Consider the following 27,642-nt stretch of genomic DNA (forward strand, 5'->3'; position numbering starts at 1 on the left):
GCACCAGGGTCGCAAACGGGTACTCGTACCCGGCCGGGTACGGGTAGCCGGGTATCGGGCAGGGTACGGGTCTCGGGTACCCGGTTGCGACCTCTGGCGTGGAGGTGATGGGCACGGAGGCGAAGCACGAGGCGAGTTGGCCACGCGCATTCCGCCACCTCGTGGTGGAATGCCACCACAAACACACCCCTCCTGCCTGGCCCTCCCTGGAAAGAGGCCACTATGTATGGCACATAAATTCGTTGCATCCCAGCTGAATGGACATGTTCACGGGTCGGCAAACTGCGGCTCCGGAGCCGCATGCGGCGCTTTAAGAACTGCTTCGTGACGTTATTTATTAAGAACCGTCTCATTCACATGCATTGCGGCTCTTAAAATATTGAGGGTTTTTTTACCGAATTGCCGACCCCTGGACATGTTCGAACGCAGACAGGCCTGGCCCATTATTGACACATTTGTTTTGGCAATGGTGAATCCATCCCTCGAAGCCCACAAATATACATATCACCACGGCACTTGTGGTGAACCACGTACACATTGGGGAAAGATGAAGGCCTTGTGGACAATAAGTAATGGGATAGACCCACGTGACATAGGTTGACTAACGGGCAGATGCACCACCTGCACTCCGTACTGTGTCAAATCGCTGTGTTTTAGCTGCCCGACATGTTTAAAGTAGTTGATACACTCAGCTACAAGTACTAAATCAGTCCAACTCTTCTGTCGCCTGATTCATATCCGTTTAGTCTCCCATATCTGGCTAAATATGAGCTCCTTGGACATATGATGGCTCGGCATGTGAGCCACACTTGATTGGGTGACCCAAGAAAGTGTCAGTATTGTCTACCCACTGTGTTCACATACAACGATGCTTGTGTGCTAAAAGTGGTCGAGTGTTGTATGTTGCAGTCGCATTCTGTGAAGCGTGGACACCGAATTCTAGGCAGCGGTGTATTGTTTTCTGTGTGGAGAGACATTGTGTTCTGTGTTAGGGGCATCATGTTTCACGCGGTGGGTATCAGAGCCATAGCTATAGATATTATTGGCACCTGGGACAAGGTGTCATCCTCAGCGAAAAAAACATTGCAATGACAAAGACAAGGTTGTAATGAGTGGGACGCATGTGCAGGATAGAAAAAGGGCAGAATACCCTTTGTGCCCTGGGTGTTTATACAACATTGCGCAACGGGAAGGATGATACAAGAAAAAAATAGGCTTTACCCTTTCCGGAAATAACGTTCAAACACCAAAGGGATGCCTATCACAAAGCATCAAGTCTGCGTGAACCACACATGTTTGTGGCAAAACATACACACAAACATGCTTTCATAATGTATGCATTGTCCTTGAAACTGATAGGCCTACACCATAGACTCGTCTACTTTATGGGTTTGTCTCACCAGTGTTCGATCAAAGAACACCAAAAAGCGAATAGCACAAAGACAATTGAAATATCAGAGCATTACTAGCTTGGGTGGAGCAATTAAGTCTGTGGGACACTCTTTGCCAATATAGTATCAACCAGAGGTGGGACAAAGTCATTGTTATGCAAGTCCAAGTCGAGTCGCAAGTCATCAAATTCATGACTCGAGTCTGACTCGAGTCCAAGTCACATGACTCGAGTCCACACCCCTGGTATCAACACAAAAAAGATAACAGCTCATCATGATGCCTTGTAATAGATGTCTATTTGGTGTTTTGACATCTTAATACCTGTATTCTTGCCGAAAAGGTTAAAGCCTATTCATTTTTTATCATCTTGATATTGGAAAGATTTAACCAGGAAGGATCTTTGTCTCTCCGTTTCTCTGTACGTGTCGCACTTCCCTCGGCTAGTTTGTTACGTTTGATTTCCCCCGCCATATCATCGGTGCTCTTATCAAATTTGATTTGAAGCTTTCGTGACCGCAGGAATTACTCTTTGGTTCTTTCGGTAAAGTCGCGTAGAAAGACTTTACCGAAAGAACCAAGGAGTATGTGCTCTTATCGTTCACTCCTCAAGATAGGGCTGCCAATATGGGCATTGAAATGTGTACCCAGAAGTTGGAGACAAACAGAAAAGCCTCAAGCCAGAGGTGCAATCAAGGAATGCAGCCTGCTACTACTCTACAAACCCTGTGAAACAATATTTCCCACATTCCAATAAACTTTACTTATATTTAATTTACATTGAGGAATACTTTTTGCAATGGACTCTATTGCCCAGTTGTCCTTTTTGTGTCGTGTCACCACTGGAGTATGTTTATCCATGCAGTATTGGGGCATTGCCAGAGACGTCGCCTATTATATATTTACTTAATTTAGAGCCGCAGTGTTCATTACGGGTGCACTGAGTTGTTTTGCTAAATGGGAGATTTACATCAACTCCTGTAAATCCCCTTCATAAAGTTTGTTTTTGGTTCGATCGCGTAAATATAAATGTGTCGTTAACCCACCACCACACAACGCAGCCAATTGGTAAAGTTTGTCACGTAAAAAAACGTACTAATGTGGCCGAAACGTCGTGAGAGAATTATTTTATTATGTTTTATTTTTATTATTTTATTATTTCCATTCTACGTGACTTTACCGAAAGAACCAAGAAGACGTACTAATTTGTTACTATTTCAGAACACCGGTGTGTTGGAGAGTAAACCCACAACATTAACCATTTGAGTACGACGTTTCGCTGGTTATTACAACTCGCGTCATCAGGCGATTTGACAGAATTGGCAAACCCACTCCCCTCACTCATCCCCACCTCTCCACACTCACTCAACCTCACCTCCATATTCCTAGCCTGGATATATTTCTCCGTCAGACGAGGTCTATCAGAACTGTGCAGTATTCTGCAATAAACTTCAACGCAAAGGCACCAGACCTCGGCACAAATGAAACCCCTACCACCCGAACACAAATTCCAACCTCCGAATTGTTCCGACTCAAACCCCGGACAGGTGGAAACCCATCCACCCCAACAACAACCGCCATTCGCCACTAAGTGGCGGTGACGTCACCACGACGCTTGTGCCAGGCCATGTGCACCTTGAGGCCACGTGAAGTGTCGAACGCCCGCTGGCAGGAGGTCACGGGCCAGACCCAGGTGCCACGGGTCGACTGACTGAGATGAGATGACCCCCACCTCCCCGCACGTGCGTCATGCCCCCCGCACCCCTCCCCCTCAGCCCCACCCCTTCCCCCGCACCACCTCCCCCTTACGCCCCTCCCTCTTCCGCCCCCACCCCCCTCCCGCCCCCACACGGAAGCGTCTCGTATCCAACCCCCCCTCCCCCCACCGCCGTTCCTCCTCATTGGCTGTAGCGACACACGTGGGGGTGGGTGTTCACGGAGTAGCGTCGCGATTGGACGAGGTGCGCACGCCCCACGACCAATAGAGTTGTGAGGAGGGGGTGAAGCGCGCGCGGCGGGGGTGGGGGAAGCTCGTTGGGCGGGGCTTGAATGGGGCGAAATTGGAGGGGCGGGGCTCACGAGTTGGGGGGTTTGGGGGGGGGGAGGGGCTGTGCCCGCGCGCATGCGCACTGGCGGGGTTGTGAGGGAGGCCCGCTCGGCGCCACCCGCACGGCAGAGGTAGGGTTCGTGGCGCGTCTCCTCCGCGCTCCCCTCATCAGTGTCCGGCTCCGTCTGTCCGCCCGCGTCGAGGCGGCGCTTGCTAAGCCGCGCTCGAGCCGAGCTTGCGTCGCCACCGTGAGCGGGGGAGTTCGCGTCGTTTCTCCCTACTACCCCCTACCACCCCCCCCGCGTCGTTACCAAGCTCCGCGCCGCGATGGAGCCGCGATGTCGGATCCGCGGCTCTTGTCTTTCTCTCGAAGCATCATCATCATCCATCTCGTCGCTCCCGGATTGTGCTCTGTAACGAGTTTCAATTAAAAGTCCGGGGTAAAGTTTGGTCGATATCGTAGTGTGTGTACAGAGAGTCGTGTGACGTCGTCGTCACCAGGTCGGCAAAATGACGCGCCATGAGCCGAACTTTACCAAAAGTGGCGGCGTCTCCGTCCTCTTCGGGCGAGGATGAGGAGAATAATGAGGAGAGGGCACTCGCCTTGTGTGAGCACCACAACCAGAGAGAGAGACCGCCACGAACATCGCCTGCCACTCGTCCGCCGTGTTTATAGCGACTGCTGCTGACCGAGTCTGTGTCGTCTTACTGCCCGTGTTGTTATTGTGGTGTTGGTTGGCACAGGTGGAGAATCTGCCAATAATCTCGGTCAACTCCTAAAAAGTCTGGGTTATGTCCCATGTTCCTGCCAGCAGAGAACCTTCCCACACTTCCACGTGATGGCCTCAAGGTGCACCTAGCCTGGCACAATCTCTGTGGTGACGTTTGTTGTGTAATCTCTCTTGTCACTGGATTATACTTTGGTACTTTGTGGTTGGGCTCTGCTTGAGTCATCATACCCGCCCTTCTCTCTCTACAATGATACACCACGTCCTATAAGCGGCGTAGGGTCCATAGGTGTTCACCGCCTCGCAAAGTTTCCGAGACGAGGGGACACGGAGTCCCGACCTAGACGCAGTGGACACCGCGGTCCAGCCATGTGCGTGATGGGGTTGCAGACTTTTGGAGTTCTGTCATCACGTCCCCAACACCACACAACATCGTCTACCCCACACCACCACCACCACCCCCCAGACAGGGTTGTGCAAGCCGGGGAGGTGGCGCGGTGCACATCGATAGCCCGGGCTGGCAAACCCCACGCAACAATTGACTCCGTAGAACCATGGGTGGAAAAAAACCCGATTTTTCCAGCGGCAGGCATCGGGTTTTTTTCTTTAATACAATTAAACCCGATTTCGGGGAATTAAAACCCGGTTTAATGAATACGAAACTCTGATCCAAGGCTTAGGCTGCTTCCTCGTCGGTGCTGCTATCGTTCTCGGGGCACCGTCGGGCACGGGGTAGTCGTAGAATGCGGCGGGCAGGTTGGTCTTGATGAACACGAGCTTCTCCACAATCGTGGGCGCCAGTGAGTTCCTTCGCTTGGAATGGATGAAGCCCATCGTTGAGAAGTTGGCGAAGTGCGGTTCTGCAACTAGAACCAATTAAACCGGATTTCTCCCAATCTCAGATGATCGGGTTTAATATAAAAAGACAATTAAACCCGATTGTAAAACACCCGACTGTGCCACCCTTGCATAGAGCAGCGTGGTCCTTTGTCAATCCACTGCTGGCTGAAAGCGTCCCCACGCATATGTCATGAAACATAATACTCACACAATGCGAGTACACATCTGAGCAATGGCGTGGCCAAACTTGGACGCGCCTTTTATAACGCACAAGTCGTTTCCAATCGGTGATCGTGCGTGCACATGCCAGGAGGCTGTGTGCATCACTGGCGATGGGATGAATCGGGATGGTATGGTGGGGGGGCGTGCAGTCTCCTCCGGTGAACGTGTGGCATTGGTGGCCGTGTGGGCACCCCACACAGAGGAGTGTTGATTTCCGCACCCACACGCGGCGTTTATGGAAACTCTTCCGATCGGTGGGGGCCCAAATTCGCGAGTGGCGCCACACAGTGGAGAAAGGGCTGCTTGCCGTGAAACCACAAAGGTTAAACAAAACCCAACTCGTTGCTGCGGTTGTGTTTACACGTACAGCAGGCAGCCCTTCGGAACCTGTCCCATAACTATCAACCCATACGATTTACCTGTGTTCTTGTACAGGAAATTTGAGTGTTTAGGGCCATACGGCGTACGGCCGTTTCAATACGGGCAGAAAAATTGTCCATTTGTTTGTGTTTCTCCCTTGTGATGGGATTTTGTAGGATGAATGTTGAGATTTTATACGGGCGCGGTATGACCAATAAGGTTTGAATTGGTTTGTAATAAGGTAGGGCACGGATAAGGGTTTGACAGGTATGCAGTGTCCACTGCTGGGTCGGTGAACTTGTTGGGGTTATTCGGGCCTCGCTGGTAAAGAGCCCATGGGTAGTGCATATTGATAGGTACATCACAATGGATGTTGCTTGCACTACCCTCTTATGCCCATAACGCGGCACCACCCCTGTGGAAACCTTGCGAACGTTCATCATGGTGGTGGTGGCCTGTCGACACACTCTCCAGGCTGCAAACTTGCTTAGCTTTCGAGGTGTGATGATATCGGGCGCATTTCTGGGGATCTGTTTGGTTGTACGGAATTCATATTAACATCGCGTTTGATTTCAGCATGTAACTATTTGCACGACGGTGTTAAGTGGTTTAAAGTGACAGGTCTGCGCATTACTTTAGTTTGGAGATCGTCAATGCGTGCCTGTGGTGACACGATACTTTAAATGGCTTTTAAGTGGACTCTGAGTCCGTCAGTGGCGTCACTAACGTCGTACTGTTTGACCTCCCCCATTGGAGAGCACACGACAAAGTTCAAAGCCTCATCTTCTTCCTCCGGTGTGTTTTGTCTTCCTTCCGGCATGCCACCCGACGTTTCCCGAAAAAGCCGGGAACTTATTAGGAACTCACGACAATTCTCAGTTCGTGAAGAAGCTGAAGGATTTCGAGGCGCGTTGAGCAAAACTTCGGGCATTTTGCCGTCGAAGCAGCGTGTTGTACAACACGTTGAAAAGATGGAGAAAGCAAAACGGTCAATGACTGTACTAGCACTCTTTCTCTCTCAGTAGCTAAGATTTAATCTGGTGTGGGACAGGCCGCGCGCGACACGCATGTGAAAGATAAGAGCCCCAGTGTATGCAGGCAGCAGCCGCAACTGCACCTCGGATTTGGCAGCACGGTTGGCTTCCGTACGGTGCGAAAGGAGTTCAACATACAACTGCGTCGTAACAGCGAGAGCGCAGCAGCAGCATCAGCATCAATAGTGCTGCTGGGGTAAACAATCGACCGCCATGCAGCCCGAGGCTCCCCCGGGATGAGGAGGAGGAGGCGGCCACGGGGCTTTGCCGGATGCGCCCGCATCACGCGTGCGGGTTCACAGCAGTGCACGGGCTCGGCAAACACGGGGTGCGAGCCAGATCCAACCATCTGCAAGTGCAAAACGACGACGATTTCCGTGCAAGTTTGTAGGGATACGTCGTTTTTATTTATTTTCGTCTCGGGCGTCGGCAACGTGCGGCTCTTTAAGGACTGCTTCGTGACGTTATGTATTCAGGACCGCCGCCTCGTATTTGCATTGCATTGGCGGCTCTTTAAATATTTAGTTTCCTGCCGAACTCTAAAAACAAGAATTGCTTGTATTGTTATTTTGGTTGCTGACTCCTTGGTCTATGTTATACCACTGTACTGACTCGTATTCTCATGCCTGTGATCAAATCACCCGGACATTCGCCCAATTTCGGAAGCTAATCGGGGTTTTGTCCCTGGATGGTGCGTGGATGGATGCCCACTACTCGCAATCGGGTACCCGATACCCGTACCCTACCCGATACCCGGCTACCCGTACCCAGCCGGGTACGGGTAGCCGGGTACCCGTTTGCGACCCTGGTGCGGCCGGGTACGGGTACGTGTAGGCCGTGAGTCACTGGTGAGTAACCGTTTGTCACTCGTTTCCCAACGTCTTGCCTCTTATGACAATTCAAGTTCCTAGAATCAACCCACCCGCACCTGCAACATGGCTTCATCCCAGAGGTCGCAATCGGGTTACCCGTACCCTACACGATACCCGGCCGGGTAGCCGGGTATCGGGTAGGGTACGGGTACCCGTTTGCGACCCTGGTGCGGCCGGGTACGGGTAAGGAATCAAAACCCGTTTGCGACCTCTGCTACACACCCAACCTGCGCTCTCGGCTGTTGTGGGCCTACTTTGTCAGCAGAGGGCAGTGCGGCGAAATACATTGTTGTACTGCACTATGCTCAAACGATTGTGATGTGCCCTCTATTACGGTCCGTTACATTAGCCTAAAGTTAAAATGTGATTTCATAAATGCTCGTTTTTTTGCATACATGATTGATTGCCCGTATAGTCAAGATGTAAAGGCGCTTTTTAAAAAAAAACATAGTTCCGATTGGTTGCCCCAGTCAACATGACTTCCAAAATGGCTTGATTTGGTTTTAAGCCCACCCAACCAGCTGGTATTCCCATGAGGAAGCAAAGTCGATTTTAACAAAGCTGGTTTTACTTCCATAAAAGGAGCTAACCCAACCAGTTCTCTTGCGCTGCTCACCCGTCTCTGCTGACACGAGTAGCAGATAAACTCGTCGACTTGACGAGCCCAGGCAAGCGTGCGCCCCAGCACCAAAACAATTATTCTTATTAATGCACGTGTTTTTTTCAAGTACTTCTTGCAGAACAATATATTGCACCATTAAAAATGCCATTCAAATAATGTAAATAATTCAGCCAATCTGCCACTTATGTTGTGGCTAATTTTGACACTGGTGGTTTTGAAAACATCAAAGTGATGATCGCCCCTTGAGAGTAATATCGCAGGATCTTTTAAACTGCACAAATGGCGCTGAGCTGTTTATATACCCGTCGGGCAGAAGGCAGCAGCCGCCTGTGGGCGGAATTGGTCCCCACCGTGACACGTGATGCCGTTGAACATCACACAGTTAATACGAGGCTCTAAATGATGTATGAAGCAAGTGGACCTAAAGGGCAACCACCCATTTATTTTCATGCAGGTGTTTATTGTTTGCCTACTCCACCAGACGAATAGTAATATTAGTAATTGCCAGTGGGCTTTGATTCCTGTTGCTGCTTTTAGCTTCATACTCCACGTGGGGTGAATTGTTTGGTTCACTAACGACGGTGATAATTTTTAAACATTTTTGCGTGCATCGTAGAGCAATTTAGAACATAAATCTCCCAATCAGAACACTCCTGAAAGAGAGGTTCAGTGCGGCTTTCCTCACTGAACAGGCACAAGTTTCCAGGGAAGCCGTAACCAGGAATCCTTTGACTTCGAGAGATATATAGCACTGCCTGATTTAAAACTGAAAAAATAACTGTTTTACAATTTTATTCAGAATTATCTAGTGCCATTGTTACTTAAAACTTATGCATACAATTTGGACAAACTTGTAGGCATAAAGAATGCGGTTACATTTTTTAAAGAATGTTATCGGCACCTATAGTCAATATAGGCTATACATGCCTGTAATCCAGCACTGTGGAGGCGAGGGTGGTGGATCACACAAATTTTGTGAAATTCCCTGTGGGCGACAAGGTGCCATATCCTGGCTTGCCAGGAGAAGGTCGTACAGAAAGTGGACTAATCTCCATCTGTTTCCATCTGTACGGGGAGTGTTGCCCCCTTCACACATGTGGGGTTTCTCCGGGTGCTCTGGTTTCCTCCCATTTGTATAAATACTCATGAATTGGCTGAAAAAATATTTAAATAAAAACCCAATGCAGGACCTTCCTCCGATTCAGTGTGGCTCTTCTGGATAGACAGATAGATAAGGAAATTATTATTATAGGCATGAAGAATATATAGGGATATTTGTTCAAGAGTAACTTCTGTGAGGGTTACATTTTAGATTCTCTGTGATCTACATTTGTTTCTAGTCAAGTGTTTATATTTGGATAAGTAATGCAAATAAAGCCTTGTTTCTATGGAGAGTTGACATGCTGGCTAAAGGCAATGTTGATGTTCTGTACCCAGGCACGGTGAACATGCTCTCACAAGGGGGCCAAGCACTATCTGCGAATGCTGTTATAAGTACGCAAATTCAATGCTAATTATGTCATAGGCTTACGGAGCACCGAATCTGCAGGGTTTGATGTAATTTCTCACCCACAAGCATATAGTATTTTAAATTTTACAAATGTTGCAGTTGAGGCACTGACTTTTTGACTGTAATCTCATTAGCATTGGCCATGGTCTACCCACTGCTGGATGAGGACCGCCTCCCCAAGCCGCCGCCATCTTTCATGGTCTTGTGATACAACAATCCATCCAGCACCTGCACAGAAGCTGATTTCATTGCTACGTCTCCATGGTGAACATCCTCTCGAGCCCGTCCTCTCCTTTGCCTGCCACTCGGCCGTTAACCTTGACCACTGACCATTATCCCTTCTTGTTGACTTGTCCTGCACAAATCCATTTACAATTTCTTGTCAGATACTATGATATTGATATATCACTTTTGTATGTTTTCCCATCCATATGTAGTTCTGTCTTTCAGTGTAGTAATGAGCATCTACCATCCATGCTCATACGTTTCAGCTTTTGTAAAATTGTATTTGTTACTGCCAATATTCCTGATCTGTATGTCATAGCAAGTACTCGAGTAGTAAACACCGACTAAATGCTCTCTGGTGTTGTCTAATAGATAAAGTTGTTATTCACATTTTCATGCATTATGTTTGCAAAGTAATTGTAGACCGGTAAGTTAATAAGTTACACTAAAAAAAATACACTAAATTATGTAAGTGTCACTGAATGAATTACTGTGCTGCATGTTTCCATAAGCTATTCAATTGTCTCTTTCTAAAGCCTTTTTTGAAATGCAACTTAACATTGTGCATTTGTTTTAACGTAAGGTGCATGCAGGTATTCCTAAGTGTGTCTTACTTATGCACATGTGTATTTCAGGCCTGGGTGGGCCACTGGGCCTGCCCAATATGGACGTGTCACCAGGGGACGTGGCTCCAGTGAGTCCTGCCTGCAGCCTGGGGGAATCTGTGTGCACAGGTAAGGCCCTGTTCTCTTTTTGCTGAATTCCAACAAAAAACAGGCTCAAGTCCTTGCATGGAGTTGGCAGCTGACACAATGAGGTTTTACTCGTGATCCACATATCTAGCATCCTAACCAATATGAAAAGTAATGTAACTATTTGATTATAAACTGCAGTGTTATCACTGAGCTTGATTGTATACTCTATATAAGTTAGTTATATTCGTGCTGTTGCCAGTGAACTCCCATAAAGGTCCTTCAATAGTTATTGTTTGTATATATCCACAAGTGTTATGTACTTAGTCATTTTACTCCAATATTATAAATTAATAGTTGCCACCCACATTGCTTTCTGCAGTGGTTAGTAACTAGTATTGACTGTCTCTTAAAGTGTAATTGATTTTGTTTTGTTTTCCAGAATCTCTTGGATCAGATTCTGTCTCCTTCTCTACCCCAGTTGATTCGCCATGTAAACCCAGTCAGGGGGTAGACCTGGATTCTGGTGATGGTGAAATAAGCAGCAATGGCTTGGGCCCAAATGCAGTTGCAGTTGGGCAGGAGGGGTCAGGATTTGGTGTAAAAAGAACATGTCTCATGGAGGAGGGAGCTGCTAATGGACTGGGCTCAGTGCTGCTTCCCATCGAGTGTCGGGTTTGTGGGGACCGGGCCTCGGGCTTTCATTACGGAGTGCACGCCTGTGAGGGATGCAAGGTAGGTCCTTCTTCAAATTCTCCGAGATTGCCAACAGAGCAACGTATCACCCTTACTCTCGCAAAGTAAATATACACCATCCGATATAGCGCACTTGTAATGCATGAATTGCAGAATATCCAGCTGATGTACCACATGTGGCTACCTCTCAAAATATGTTTTTACTACTTTATGTTCTGGGTGTAAATGAAGAGGCCTACTGTAGTAGTGACTAAGTGTACTAAGTGTAGTAGTTCTTATAATGTCCTCTTCCAGGGTCATTTGCTGACAGGGTGGGACACTATTAACTCCATGTGAAAATCTTAAACCACAGTATCAATAGTACAGCTGAAAGGTATTTGGCAAAATAAAAATTTGATCACTCTGATGCATTGTAATTGAGCAGAAGATGTCAAATCTTGAACTGTAACCTTTGGCACCATGCTACCACCATGATAAAACGAGATCACTGCAGCGTGTGCAGCTTGTATGATTTCCCTGTGCCCTCTTGGGCCCACTGGCTCTCAGTCACCTGTATTCACACCTCCTTCCCATCTTTCCACAGGGTTTTTTCCGAAGAACAATTAGGATGAAGCTGGAGTATGAGAAGTGTGACCAACGCTGCAAAATCCAGAAGAAGAGTCGCAACAAGTGTCAGCACTGCCGCTTTCAGAAGTGCCTGGGTGTCGGAATGTCGCATGAAGGTAGATATTCTCAGCCACATTTACATAGGGCCTAAAGCACGTATAAATAGGTAATTTCATCGTGGTCGGTATATTTAAACACCTTCACATCGTTGCCTTTAAAGGCCACCCGTGGAAGCACTGTTAGAGCCAGTGGGGGGGGGGGGGGCACGTGCCCCACCAATGATCCAATCGAAATCCCTAATTTCGATCGGATCATTGGGGTTTATTAGAAATAAATCGGCATTTTGCGACCCCCACTGCCACTGTGTAGTATGTTAGTACGTGCCAGGGACTCTATGAGATGATAAGGCAATAGTCTTGAGTCAATAATTGGCAATAAGTAACGGCAAAGCAGTTATAAGTGACTCACGGAATTGTGCGCAGTTGTGTATACAGTATATATGTATCCAGTACACAACTTCCCTGAAGGCATCATACCTTCGGCGAGCGCGATGCCGATCATACATGGTTAAAATTCGACCCTCGATCGATGGCTGCGCCATCGCCGCACACGCGTCAAATAAAAAGCAAGGGACAAGTCCTTACTTACTAACAACTCCTCTATCATTTTTCATTGCTGGAGGGGTTGCCACCCCCTACCTGAAAGTCCTGGCTCCGCCATTACGTGGAAGTTCCACAACCTCGTACTATAGGAATTCTGAATGGGCACCACCTTGTCTTTATACCAGTTGAGGTCAGCCAGTATTTGATCGAGTATTTTTTCTGCCATGGCTGTAGTCGTCGTGTGTCCTCCCATGGTAGCTCTACGGGTTGTGAGGGTACCGCAGTGAAACGGTGTCCCGCAGACCGGTTGCCTGATTGTACAGAGGCCGGAGCCGATTAGTAGCACTTTGGGAAGGCTGTCTTATCAGCAGGTGCATAACCTGGAGTCATCTGTTGGGCTAATTTGTGACTGGAGGGAGCTCCAAATACATCATTTTTGGGGCACTTGTGAGACCACATTTGGGATTTGAGTTGTCATTGGCTGTAGGTGCTCTGACTGGATGAGAGCATTTCTGAGTGATCATCAGTAGCTGTTAGCTGTTATGACTCGTAAATATTTTGTGTTTGGATGATAACAATGTTATAATATTGCTTGCACTCTTTTGAGAGAGTGCATCAGTAGCTTAGTCATCGGTGTCTCATTTGTGGCTTGTCTGTGTGTGTGTAGCAATCCGATTTGGGCGCATGCCTCAGGCAGAAAAGAAGCGTCTGATTGCCGAGGTGTGCGGGGGCAGCCTACGCCCAGACCTTACCACAGGCTCCGCGACCAAAACCACCGCTGCGACAAGTGTGTCTGTGTGCGGAGGCTGCCAAGGTGGGAGCAGCGTGGCGGGCGAGGGGATGGGGATGGCTGTGAGCGACCTCCGTTCTCTGGCTCGCCTCGTACAAGAGGCCTACCTCCGCATATTCCCACTGTCCAAGGCCAAGGCTCAGGCGATTTTAGCTGGAAAAGTACAAAATAACGCTGTAAGTATGACGCAAAATTCAATAATATGTTTGTATTCTTTCAGAAAATAATTTATCGTATGATATAAACTATGTTTAAACACGTTCTTACAATATTATTTATGGAAATGTGTCGTTGTTTGGGTTTAACCCATAGTTAAAACGTGTAAATAATATCACTGCTGGATTTAGACTGGGCAATTGGATGCAATTACAGGTGTTTTAAAATTCCTAGAATATTAACAGAATAGCCACCAATTGCATTATCCACATGATTAGGTTTATGTGTTGATATAATTGTATCAGAAGGCAAACTGTCACAGCACTCTTGAAATATGTTTCAAAGCATAGGCCAAATTTCAAGGAGCTGTCAGATGTGAAATTTAGCTTTTTTATTCCACTGAAAGACACTAATATCATCCCATTTTCTAATATTTACATTATGTATCGAGCTGTCAAATATGTTTTTTTATATACATTTGACACAACCTGAATATGAAGTACTTTGTCACATGGCATGCTGCATCATATTCAAGCATTGTTCACAGAATATCTTTGTCTACATTTGGTTTCCTCGATGTGTTTGTGATTAATTTGTGTTCTCAAATGCTGAGTCACCATAAATGTCTTAACATTATGAGTGATGGGTGCACATCTGCCAAAGTAATTACAATTTTCTATTTCAAATAAAAACTTCCTCCTGCAAATGAATCTTGCTTGTAAGCTGAAAGAGATATTAAGACTTTTTTTTAAACCTTTTAGTTTTTTTGGCAGTGATGCATAGTTTTGTCTCAGTTTAGGAATTCAACTATTCATTTGTTTAAAGCAACTCTGGCTCATGATATATGAGCCTAACGTTACACAGCAAACGATGCATAAACGTAAAGAAACATTTAAAAGGAGAACATAAAAGCGTATTCGAATCATGGCTATTGTATAGCTGCGCAGAGAGGCATGGGGGTTGAATCAATAAATGCTTACTCGAGATGCAGCAACGAGGCCTATAGAGTTCTGCTTATGCCTAATAAAGGTAAAACTGTTAAACAATTTACATGTTGCTCTACTGTCACAGCACTCGATTTAATTCTGTATTGACACTAATCTCTTAAGCTGCTAAATAGAGGCTGCATTCCAGAGACTGTGAAAGTTATAGTGAGAGCTTCTGAAATGCTGAAACAGCCTTAGTATATTGCACTGTATTTGCACGTTTATTTATAAAGATTTCACTAAGATAGCCACTTTGCTAATATAGCTTGTCTGTCATTGAGCAGGTGGTGATCCATGACCACGAGTCTCTGGCTCAGGCTGAAGACACAATCCTCCAGAAGTCGGGTTACGGCACAATCCACAATCACGGCAGCATTGGTGTAAATATTGCGAGTGTGGGCGGAGGTTGCGGCGGCGCCTGTGGAGGGACGATCTGTGACGGAAGAGGAGGCCCCTGTGACAGCACCACACGCGGGCGGGTGCTGGGCACGGACTGCGTGTTCATCACCGCCAATGGCGTCACCGATACCGAACTCGCAGCCGACGCGGAAGGCAATATGTCTGGTGACCAAGAGGTTACTCCTCCAAGAGGAGCGGCAGAGATCAGGATTTTTAACCGCTGTCATTACCGGTTGGTGGAGGCTGTCCGAGAGGTGACGGAGTTTGCCAAGAGCATCCCCGGTTTCATGATCCTTGATCTAAATGACCAAGTCACTCTACTCAAGGTATGTTTTTAAAATGCGTTTAAAGCCAAAAGGGCACACGCATTAAGTTTTGCGGTCTGGAGCTAAGAATAATTAAAGCCTTTTAATTGTAAACGACAATTGAACATATGCCAAATCGTGTTCGTGAAATTTACATCAAACATCTTAAACACATGTTTAAACATCTCATTGTAGCTATACATACCCAAGTAATGGTTAACAAGTAAAAAGTATATTCAGCAAAAATCCTATCCTTCATATTAGGTATTATGCCAAGAGGTGCACGTTTTTCTAAACCCAAAATTCTGGAAATGTAACATACATAAAGTACTGTACTGTACATACCAGATAGATGCATGCTTTTGGAAGAATTTTGTGTAATGTATGTTTACTTATATAGACGTAGTGCGGGGTTGTTTACAATGAGTGCCCTGGATAGGGTCCAATATAACTCCCCACTGGTAATCGCTGTGGCCAAGAATCAAACTCAGGTTGTTGGGACCATCGTGCAATGTGCAAATATCTACTCCACCGCTCGCCGTCACATTGAACGAAATACATTTGTTGTGTGATTCTGAGTGCATTATTGGTCAGTGAATGAGCAAAAGCTGTACTGCCATGTCAGTGTGTAAGCCGTCATAGAGATTTACACAGAGTTCTCATTCATCAATATTATCAGCCATTGCCTAGCCACTGCTTCCGCATGGCTTTTGCGGTGCCACATTCTGTTGCCTATACATGAACCGATGTCATTGCTCTATCTCTGTGTCAATCCTGATTTGCGTTATTCATACGTTGGTGAGATCAGCCACGACAAGTGTGGTTTGCAATGGTGAATGTGGCACATGAGTAACTTGGTGTACAAATTTTGACTTAAAACTTTCGTGACTGCAGCAATTCATTTTCTTGGTTCTTTATGAAAGTTGGTAGTTTTTTAGTTTGTAGCTTTTCATGACTACTCGTGAATTGGCAAAGATTAAGCATTGGTGGTGGGTATTATAGTTGTAGTATCTATGCCATATTCACAGTCAATACAGCTACACATTTATTGAGCCATATAACTGCTGGTAATATGGAATAAAAGTCGCGTGGACCACATCTATTCTAATACGATTTATTGGATTTTATCACCATCTAACTTCTCAACTGGAATATATATGATTGTTGCCATAAATCAAATATTTGTTGTCATGTCCATTAGCTTTCATGTCAGTAATGGCAGGTAATTACTGATATTTTTTGGTCTTTTTTTATCAGAGTAATATCAAGAGTACACTTGCATATATGTGTTGATTGCGGTGAATGTGTTTTGGCAGTATATGTCCATCTTAGGATCCTTAACAAGAGTCCTCTGACTCTGCTCCCCTGTGCCAGTACGGTGTGTACGAGGTGATATTCGCGATGTTGGCGGCCCAGATCAACAAAGACGGACTTCTGATCGCTTACGGCTCGGCGTTCATCACGCGTGAATTCCTGCGCTCCCTCCGCTCCCCCTTCTGTCAAATCATGGAGCCCAAGTTTGAGTTCTCCATACGTTTCAACGCACTGTCACTCGACGATACGGACCTCGCCCTGTACATGGCCGCCATCATTTTGTGTGGAGGTGAGGAATTGTGCATGTGCTCGCTGCCACAGTGTAGCTCTTAATTTCGAGTGTTACTAATTTCCAGAGGGGGGGGCACTTTCATCGATAAGACATCATCTGCGTGAAGCCCCCACCACACATTTGAAACTATTGGGGTTTCACAGCACAATGGTGGCATAATTCACATTTGTGTATTGTTTGGCCGCACGTCAGGGGCTGGACAAAAGGCCCCACCAGGGGCTGCCAAGTGGCCCACGGGCCTTGCAATGAAGAACATTGCTCTAGTTGAATATCTCCTTAATTTTAGACTCGTTGAAATCCACTGTATGGAGTCAAATAGCATTGGAATTGGGCTTGTTATAGGAGCATCCTTTTTAAAACGTGTAATGTATAAACTCATCAGAAATTCACTTAAACATCTTAAAATAAAAATCCATTGTAGCAGGATCCTCCTGAAAAAGAGTCCTACCACTTGGTATGATTTGCCCGTTTTTATTACCTTCAGCATCACAAGTTCAGAAACAAACATAAAATGTAGTGAGTTTATGAAATATATTGTATCATTTGCACTTAGCACCCTTCAAAATCTCCACTTTCATAGGGACCTAGTTTCAAAATGTAAAACATTTATCAATTTGTCCCCATTGTTGTGGTGTTCAAAATACATATGTATCTTCATATATTTCTAGTTAAAAGCCTAGGCTCAACAATACTTGTGACATATTTCAGCTTTCTAGCCCTTTAAATTTAAATCAGTTACTCACAACCTGTTATTACTCCCGTAGATCCGATTAGAATGGTTGCCTACGAACGGTGCAAAAGAAGTTCAACATCTATCCATACTATATATTTATTTTATAAGATTTATTCCCTATTAATATACTTTTAAACTACTCATGAAATATATATTTGTAAGTGTCTTCACTAAATTACAGTTTCGCCATTTCATGTTTACTTGCATGGCTTGACCATGGCTCGTCCCATTCCTTTGTAAATAAAAAATGAGATTGAAAGTTTTACAGTAAGTTATGCAACCACAGAAAGAGCATGTGCATGTGTTTTCACAGCGTGTGGTTGGGGATGGGCTGGTGGGGTCATGGAGTTTGTCCGCTGCTTTTCTGCTGATGTTCTCATTTTGTTGGGTGTGTTGTATCAATTACCAAACAAACAGAATGTCGGATAAACAACTGCAAAGGATTGAATCCCCAAATGTATGGTTTGACTTTGAATGTCCTTCGGTGTGTTTTTCACGGACACGTTGGGTGCCTTATATTTGTTGACACCCTTATACCGATATTCCTGTTCATACAGTTCTATCCTGTCCTTCATGTGTGTACTCACCAAATACACGCATAAATTTCATCCGACTGGCACTGCTTGCAAATGCTACTCACGAGCATGGGCCGCGCGCCCTGCTCCACAGCGATGTAGAGTGCGCGTGTATACATGTGAAAATACAACAGTGTATGCACGCATGAAGCTTGTGTATACTGTATGCTTTTATAAAACTGTTCATAGGTGATTTATCAATCACGAGCTGAGACAGGCGCACGTGGTATTTGTGTGCACAGACACAATCATGCACGCATTAATCATAGTCAATCCAATGGGTAATGCAAATCATCTCCCTTGTTCAGGTAGCCTCTCGCACCTTATTAACATTGCAAACAACACCACTGTAACTGCTTCATCCCTCTGCTCACCCAGGTTATCAATACTTTCCCTACTTCTCATTTAAATGTTCACATCACACTTCACCTGCCAGAGAGAATTAATGACAGTGAATTTGTTTTTTGCGTATATGTGTAATCATTTATTAAATCTTGCCCATGGGTTGTGAGGCCTCCTTGGGTTAAACAAGCACAATAAAAGTAATGCATAATCCTAAATCCTCGAGTTTCATGTTACTTTTCACGTCTCATAAAAATGACCACGCCTACTCTTTTGTTTTGGCAGACCGCCCTGGCCTGATTAATGTGAATCCGGTGGAGCGCATCCAGGACCGCATCTTACAGGCACTGGACCTTCAGCTGAGGAAAACGCACCCCGAGAGCCCCTTCCTATTCCCCAAACTCCTGCAGAAACTCTCGGACCTTCGGCAACTGGTAACGGAGCACGCGCAAATGGTGCACAATATCCGCAAAACCGAAGCGGACACTGCCTTGCCGCCCCTTCTGCAAGAAATATTTAAGGACATGTATTGAAGAAATCATGTTCCGTGGTGAAATCGCAAAAAGGGACACTTTGAAACGTGTGGGCCAAGAGGATAACCTGATGAACGGCTGAATGGGAAGTGCCTGATAGGCTGTATGACAGTAGTTTTAGCATTACCCCAACATTCAGAAACTTGAGTAAAAACTCGCTTATGGCTGGGTACAAATCTGATGAAGGCGAAACATCCTTTTGAAAGGTACACCCGAGGTGCTGTGCGTCGCTGGATCTGCTGTCAGCATTGTCCGCAGTCATGAGCCCAACTCCATTCTTTACAAGCCTTCTTCGTGACCATGTTCGTACTTGCCATGTTTTTTTCAAATGGAGATGTGTCATTAATCACAATTACATTGCATCTGTCAGCTAATTAGGTCACACGGAACATTTGGTGTTCATGTTTTGCTAAGAACGGGCATCACTATTGTCACGTGATCAGCCAGGTCACTGTGTGATGGGTGGAGTTGCATGTGCGCCAGACCAGCTCTCACCTGTGAGACACTCCGTAGGGATGGGTTGTCTTTATCTTGCAGCAGGCCACCATAATGGTTTCCACCAGGTAGGGCAGTTTTGTAAAGTGAAGCAGAAACATGGAATTTATCTAAAAACTGAAAAATAGACAATGCAGGGCACACTCATGCCTATGCCCTCGCGCATTCTCAAACTCAAACACTTTGAAATGAGGTTGCCTCAGTCATCGTTAGGCACCCAGGCTGCTTGGATTAAAGCCTACCGAATATGGGAAATCCTGACTATCCGCCAATATAATTGGGATTACACTCTGGTTTCACACACTTGTGATTTTACTCTGCCCTTTGTTATATTTTCTGGTTTTGAAGATCAGCATGGAGCCTGAGGGCCCATGACTCCCCAACAACCAGAACCCATACACCACAAAACTCCCACTTGTTCATAAGAGGTTTTTTGGGTTAGATTGGGTAAATATATAAATGTGTCGTTAAAACCTGCCACCACCCGACACAGCCAACTAGTAAGGGTTGTCACGTAAACAGAACGTGCCAATTCGTCACTAGTACAGCACACCGGTGTGTTGGAGAGCCAAGCCACAACATTTACAATCTGAGTACGACATTTCGCCAGTAATTACAACTCGCGCAAAGTTTGGCAGTGGGCTGTTGAGTCGACTGTGTGTCCTTACTGCTGTGGCTACTGCTGGTAGTGCAGCTCGCCACCACCGTGCTGTTGCTGATATCTCCTTTGCCTTCTCTGTGCTGAGTTCGCCTTTTATACACAGCCTTTAGCCATTCCTCGGCAATGCAAGAGCAGCCCCATTCTCAGCCATTTTACCTGGCTGCCTACCTAATTGCTCCAAATCAGTTCTCTGCACACGGTTTCAGACAATCAGCAGCTTGATTTCAAAAGCATGCAAAATGTACCAATGGTAAGAAAGTTATTCATCACCTGCTGTGGAGAGGAGTCCTTCCCGCTCCACACGTACTTGTCCCACCAGTTAGAAACAAGGTGATCACTATACCACTGTGAGTCATAATTCACTTCCCCACGTGTCCAAGTTAAGCCAATCCAAGCCCAGTCACACCGAACTAACTGCCGTGCATCATGGGTCTCGTAACCGATGGGCGCTCTTGCCTTGACTGCATCCTAAGATATCATCCCATCGTCCGCATGGTCGAGTGACTGTACTCTTTGAGTAGTGGCTGCACCACGTCAGTGTAGTCAATTTGAGCCAGTTACCCACCATTCTGGTTTCTATTATCACCTGTTACGCAACAATGCGTCTTGCTGTGATGTGCGAGTCATTGATCCTCTTTGAATTAGTGTGTAGTTGATACGTTATTTAGGTTATTTCAAGCAAAAAAGTTATTCAGATTTCTGTCCAATATAAATTCAAACAATAAGGTTAAAGAAAAATATTTGTGACATATCAGCAGTTAGCTGTTTTTATTCATGAAATGAATTTAATTCAGCTCGCAGTGGTGTAGACACTGTAGGCTTACCTGCAATAATGTGGCCCGCAATTTTCAAGCAGCATAGTGTATTTGACGTTCGAGATTATCTTTAAACAAAAATATGACGTTCTCAAAGCATTATGAAAGTACTTTTTTACCAATGACAGAACTGAAAACACAGTCATGGGTAGGACTTTTGTAATAGCATTTTGGAGTTAAGTGCAGTTAGTGTAAAACATATTCTAAATGCATAAGGCTTGGGTGTGTGGTGTTCTTCTTGCACTTTCCTTTATTGCACGGTTTAGTCATCGGCAGGGTCGGTACAGATTGGTTTGAGTGCTGTTTGATGACGCATCATTTTTTAAGCAGTTAAAGTAACGCAACAAAAACGGCAATAGATTATTGCAACGAATACATGTAGTAATGTCTACTTGTTGTGAACATACGTAATTGTATTGTGCCGTGGAACTTCATTGTTGCCATTTAAACTATATGGGTAATACATTCAAATGTTGTACACTTTATTGTTTAAAGGAAGGGAAAACCTAAAAAACAAGTGCACAATCTTTTTCCTCATCACAATCGTGATATCCGTCCATGCGGCAAAACAGATGAATTTGCTGCAATGTAAAACTGTTTGGCAGCACGTGTCCCAGCTCCCGGCTGAGCGGACACAGCCCCCTGTGATGGCTCCGCCAGTGCAGTGGGCGCTGTTCTCTGGGGGAACCCCTCACGGCTCGACATAGTGACTGGACGTCTGTAAAAAAGAGCTTTGTAGTTCATCGGATTCCTCCAATCGAAATGATGATTCTGATTCTGAGGGGGCAACTTTGCCTTTGCAGCTCTTGGGTACAATAACAACTTAATGACTAGCATTTGAATTTATATCTGACATTTTTTTTCAATTTTCACTCAAATACTTATCCATTAACGTGAATTGTTATTGCCTACGTTCAAAAGGGGGGGTTCCCTCACATGCTGGGATTTAACTCAGGAAAATGCACTTTTCTCATTGACAACACTGTGAACCTGTCATGCAACCCAAAGTAATAGTCCATGTGTGGTGATTATACACATTGTGTACTTGTTCCTTTAGGGTGTCCCTTTATACAAAGAGTTCCACTCTCTTGATTCTGATCCTTCGAATAGTTAAGGGTAATGCCCTAATTACAATACCTGGTCTTTGATATCAAATATTTTACATCAAGAAAATGAGGGGGGAGGAACAGTAACGTGGCGTATAATTGTGGTATCAAATCAACTTTTAACTCTGCAATGACCCTGGTGTAATCATAAAAAATACTGGAGGGGCACGATATTGCCCTCCGTGGCAAGGTGGCTTCAGCAATTAAAATAATGGAACGTTACCCCACTCTGATGTTGGTGAGCCGCCACCGTGTTAAGGTTCTACAACTTGCAGGCGCGGCAGGTCATGACGTTCGCAGGGTTTGGTTTGAGCTTGCTGTGTGATCGCACGGTGTTGTTGGGCTGGTGGAACACTCCACAGCGGGTTGCGCACTCCGCTGCTGCCGCTACAGCTGCTGCTGCTGCTGCCGCCGACTCGTCAGTAGATTGTTGTGGCTGCCAATGTTTTTAGGGTATAACTTGTGTCCATACTTGGAGGTTAAAATAGTAGTCATTTCACGGTCCTTTAGGTTTCTGTAGTCAGTAAGATTTGTCAAATATTAGATAAAAAGCACGTGAAGCGCAGTAAGTTTTACGGTGTCAAGTTTTACTCTCTGCTCCAAAAAGGTTACATTTTATTTACAAACATTTGTGTATGTTGGCATATCTAATGGCCCTGCTTGATGCGTGCGGATATTGGTGGTGGTGGTGGTGGTATTTTCATTATGTGAATTTTAAAAATGTGTTTATTTGTATGAAAGTTGTAGAAAATATTGAAACAATGTTCTCAGGAGTAATGATAATTTTAGAATTTTTAGGGGTGAACAGTTGAGGGATATTTCTGAAGGCTGCTTTTTACACCCATACGTGTGTTTTAGGTTTGTGCATCTGTGTGCGTGTGTTTGACAGTGTGCTTGTGCCTTAGTGTTTTCTGTCCGTGGTGGCGTACCCCCGTATCCATACACCTGTGTGTCGATATGTAATGTCAGCACAGCTAGAGCCAAAACGTGCCACGACCACACTGTTTTAGTGGTGTGAGCTTAAAGCGTGTGGTAATACACTGTTTATTTCACTCGTAGATCGTAGGAGATGGTCAGAGTAGGGTTTATGTAAATGTTTGAGCATTTAAAATATAAAGCAACTTTATTGATTCATAATTGGTTTCTTCAGGGTTAAATCGTGTATGTATAATGTCAATTTACAACTATTACCCTCCACCACCCCGACAAGGCCAAATAAATCATGTCACATGGGGGCACATGTAGCCAATTTTTTGGTTTCATCAGCAAACCAGAGGAGAAATGTTGAAAAGCAAGAAAATATTTTGATGATTGCCAAAAACAAATGTTTATTGCTTTTCAACAATCCTTCGGTTTGTTTCAACAATCCTTCGGTTTGTTGATAAACCAAATCACGTATCGTGTTTGTCCATGACGTGACAACTTCATTTGATGGGCTCTATCGGGCGGAGGATGGTTATCGTTGTTAATTGACATGCTACCTACGTGACAATCTGTCCCAAAATAAACTAATGATGAATCACAATATTGGTTATGAAAGCCTATGTATAAACATATTCTTTATTTGGTGTTGAAATTCATACTAATGGGCTGCACTGTTTCTTGAACATTGTAGACAAGTACTACCCAATCGTGTTGGTGAGTCACCAAAGTTAGCATTCATGTCTAATAATGCCGATACATTTTTTTATTATTATTCTCAACAGTACCGTTGCCTGTATATATCTTAATAGCAATCTGTTTTCAAACCCTTTACGAGTAACACCTTTCAGGATAGATGTAGGGTGCCAGTCACCTCACACTTGTGTGCACCTAAACAGCTGCTTTGATGGAAAACAAGTGGCCGAAGGCCATCTCATTAGAGTTTCGACCAAAACCAAGTCCAGTACTGCTAGTGACTTCAAGGGTGGTGTGGTGGCGAGCTGCCACATTTCACTCAGTCTGTGTCAAGTCCGATCAGCCGTGAAGCTGTTGGGAAGATGTGCACGAGAGTGACGAGGCCACGCAAGGGTGACACGACCCCCACATATTCACCTCCACAGGCCTAAAGCCTGTCCACACTGCCCCAGCCAACCAAGGGTTTTTTTTTTACCCTTCTGTGCTTTTTCTGATTCGCTCCACTGGTTATGGAGTCCCCAACCTGGGCCACCAGGGTGCACAAGAGGTGGCAATGTGGTCTGAAATCACTCCTGGCTGCAACCATCACACACTTCCGACAATGAATAGGCTGCCCTATCTTTCCAACGTGAATGTAAAATGTGACTGAGATTAACTGTTTTTGGCTCAGTGTCTTAGAAGAGAGAGAATTGATGTCCATGAGGTACTGAAATATCTGTCTCCATATCTCGGTGAAGATTCAATTCCAAAAACATAAAAAAAAACTGCTCAAGGGAATGTATCAACTTTCAATTATTGTGCATGGGTTATTTTTTTTTTATAACATATCAGTCATTTTTCAGTCTTGAAGCTAGAAGGCTACCACAATGTCGATTATGGGGAATTATTTGACTATTTTACCATGCTGGTCATTACGAGTTGGTAACGTGGGCACGCTAGGACTGATTCGGATGTTACCGTTAATATTAGCTGAGGCTGGTTCATCATGCACTAAACACTGCACCATCACCCTAAATCTGCTGCTCTTTATTTGTACATCGTTGTTTCAGTGGAGAGTGGTAGTGTAACGCGTAACACACTTTGATATAATCTGGTGAACTGGGTGTGATTCCCAGCCTTGCCTTACATCTGTTGTGAGTGATGTCTGAACTGGTTCTGGTCCTTTACCAACGCACACCGAACAGTTCGGTGCATTTTGGTAGTACATGGATTGGTAAATGACTTCATTCAGTGTTATATCCCATTGTGTTGTTAACCATATCTCCTGCCATCCTCTGTTTCCATAGCCAGCAATAGCTGTACCAGAATCACGTGATACTATGAAGATGATTGTGACGCGTATAGTTTTAAATTGAGGAGGGTTTTTATCGTAAGGAGTGATTATGTACAAAAGCAATACATATTCACGTTTATGATTAAAAACTCCACACATCTGTCAGTGTCTGGTGGTCTGCACACACAGCAGCAAAACGCCATATACGCAACATAGCTTATTGCTGTTGTTTATAAAGTAATTATTAAATCAGTATAACAGAAAAATTAAGTCTGATGAGGACATGCTTGCCAAATAGAACCGTGATTTTTGTTCAAATACGTTATTTTGTTGGTATTGACAGCTACGCAATATACTGTGCATATTGATTTATATTTTCGAAATACAGTATAGAATAAATTAAATTGTTAGTGATCACATGTTCAGATGATTTGAAAAAACGTTTAACATCGGGTACATGAGTTTGTCATATTTGTATACATTTACAAAGGTAATTTTGTGAGTTTAATACTGCATTGGTTTTTCCCCGCGTTGTGTATATTTTTGTGTTGCAAAACGATTTAACGTATCAAAGAGATGTGGAACAGCTGCGTAGCGCCTCGCAGGTTCACGTTACAAATTGTCGTAAATCGTTTTGAGTGTTCTAACGCTCGTAGCATGTGACCCAATGACACTAATCGAGTGCACCGCGTGGCCTCGCAGGAACATTTGTGACCGGTGATCCACACGCACGCATGGGCCAGGACCCGGTGCTTCCCTGATCTCATGAGCGTTGAGTGGTGTTCGTCTCACCATTGGTGGCTCTGAGCCTTTCATGAAAGTTTTTTTTTGGTTAGATCGCGTCAATATATATATGTGTCGTTAAAACCCTCCACCACCCGACAACTCTGAGCCTTTGTTGGACATTAATAGGCTGGAGGGCAGTTTTTCCGTTGAACAGCCACTGTTGGCATTTGTATTTTTTTTTATTGGGGATAGTAGGTCCTCGGTTAACGTTTTTAATCCGTTTAACGAAAACTACTGTTCACCGAAATAGCTGTTTCTCGAATTCACTGCATAAGCTGAACAATGGGTAAAAATCACTGAGTCTGCAAGAGAGCTGTTTTCCACTGCCAAAATAGAAAACAATGTAAACAATGGCCATCGCTGATTGGCTGGGGACATGACTCAGCCCACTTACGAGCGCTCTGACTGGCTGAAATTGGCGCCCGCGTGCAGATCGTAAACATTACCGTTAATCAAAATGTTAACGTTAGTCGAAACCATTGGGGTCCTATGGTTGGTGAAACGTTAACCGAAAAAACGTTGACCGATGCCACCGTTAACCGAGGGACTACTGCATATTGAAAAATGATAGGCGTTTGCTGTAAATTCTCAAGATGTTACTTTCTGAAAGCTACAAGTTATGGTACAAAATATAATTTCATGATCCTGCCATAGTCGTTATGATTACATGCATACATCACATGTAATTGTTTTTATTGCTTAGAGTTCACGGTGTTCGTGCAACTTACAGCATTCATCCCTGATGTTTATTATTTTTTATTGGAGTTCAATACACCTCCAAACCGTTACCCAAATCTACAATTCTATTCACTTTTTTGCTTTTGATGCAAAAAAGCCATTGGTTTGTTTAAAAAGGACTGTGTAGTTATATGCAACGTGCACTTTCAACAATAAAATATAAAGAATCACTTCTCGTGATAACACTTTGAAAGTTTTTAGTAGCCTGAAGCACGTTAGGTAATAAGGTGAACCAGAAACCAAAATGTCAGTATTGCATTTGTATAAAAATATTATTTGGATTGTTAAACACTCGGGGTGAAAAAAAATATCTAATTCAGTTGTGAACATGTAATGTCACACTATCTGCTATCTGTAACTGTTCAACCTGGTGATGCTAGTAAACCAATTAAAACAAGCTCGTTTTACATTGGCACTTGAAAAAAATACGATTATGAAAATATTAAAATTGACGTGTGAAGTAGCTCATTAAAACGAAAAACCTAGGAGTATTTTAATAGTTGGGCAAGGTGTTTTTATCTTTGGAATAAATTGAAAGTGGGTAATGGTTGTGTTCAATATTTTAGTTCCTGTTCATGACTAAACGAGGTCTTTTTGTCCAGAGCTACCATCACTTTACTACGCTTTTATGCATAGCATTACCACGTATGGAAACTACCGTTTCGTGCATTTTTATTTTGAATGCGCAGATAAATTTCAGAACATAAAGAAACACTGATTAAAATATGAATTTCATGGTGAGGGGCAGGGTCTGCAGATGACGCATTTCAATTTTCCACAATAGAGCACAAGTCATCTCTTCAAAAGACGAGTCCACGGCTACATTAAGATTAGCTGCTGCTGCCAGCTTCCGTTTCATGGCTGCAGATGTCACTTTGCAGACGCTGAAGAACATTCTGTCTGCACACTGTCCACGTGTCTGTTCACGTGTTTGCGTTCATATTCTGTTTTATTTGGTTGGTTATGATTAGCACACCTTGCCATCTTGTCAGGGTTGTGTATGCCATTTCGTAATTATATTATGGATATATTTTGTTTTACACGTTAAAACATTCTTTTGCAATATTTGAGTATTTAAGGCAATAACTGATGGAAGATTTTACAAAAAATAATTCGGATTGTTCAACAATGCACAGAATTTGTACATAAACAAATACTATTGTTCACAAAGGTCTGGCGTCTATAGATTGGAATACTGTACTTCTGTAAAAATATGTAATTATGCATCTTTGATTGTACAATTTACTAATGTGTGATAAAGCTTTTAAATATTTTAGTTAT

The 27,642-nt window shown here is 44.4% G+C and overlaps 1 protein-coding gene across 4 annotated transcripts; it reads left to right on the top strand.

Annotated features, from left to right (window-relative positions):
- Positions 1–3,522: 3,522 nt before the first annotated feature.
- LOC144934196 (peroxisome proliferator-activated receptor delta-like) lies at positions 3,523–27,642 on the top strand. 4 transcript variants are annotated; one of them, XM_078859776.1, is made up of 9 exons: positions 3,533–3,567; positions 9,759–9,888; positions 10,485–10,583; positions 10,984–11,276; positions 11,821–11,959; positions 13,113–13,411; positions 14,662–15,102; positions 16,456–16,684; positions 18,623–27,642. In XM_078859776.1, the coding sequence occupies exons 2-9, from the start codon at positions 9,786–9,788 to the stop codon at positions 18,868–18,870; spliced, it is 1,851 nt and encodes a 616-aa protein (XP_078715902.1). In that variant the 5' UTR covers positions 3,533–3,567; positions 9,759–9,785; the 3' UTR covers positions 18,871–27,642. The 4 variants fall into 4 exon arrangements, with proteins under 4 accessions (XP_078715903.1, XP_078715902.1, XP_078715901.1 ...); XM_078859775.1 differs by lacking the exon at positions 3,533–3,567 and adding an exon at positions 6,596–6,999; XM_078859777.1 differs by lacking the exon at positions 9,759–9,888 and having other exon boundaries at positions 3,523–3,567.

Source organism: Lampetra fluviatilis, chromosome 9 (genome assembly GCF_964198595.1).
Source record: "Lampetra fluviatilis chromosome 9, kcLamFluv1.1, whole genome shotgun sequence".
Lineage (NCBI taxonomy): Eukaryota > Metazoa > Chordata > Hyperoartia > Petromyzontiformes > Petromyzontidae > Lampetra > Lampetra fluviatilis.

What these genes read in the sequence shown, in the direction of transcription:
- LOC144934196 (XM_078859775.1), top strand. Translation starts at nt 6,892, where the DNA reads ATGCGCCCGCATCACGCGTGCGGGTTCACAGCAGTGCACGGGCTCGGC. An exon ending in TTCATTGCTACGTCTCCATG is followed by an intron (nt 9,889 to 10,484) that starts GTGAACATCCTC and finishes TGTGTATTTCAG; the next exon opens with GCCTGGGTGGGCCACTGGGC. An exon ending in ACCAAGTCACTCTACTCAAG is followed by an intron (nt 15,103 to 16,455) that starts GTATGTTTTTAA and finishes CCCCTGTGCCAG; the next exon opens with TACGGTGTGTACGAGGTGAT.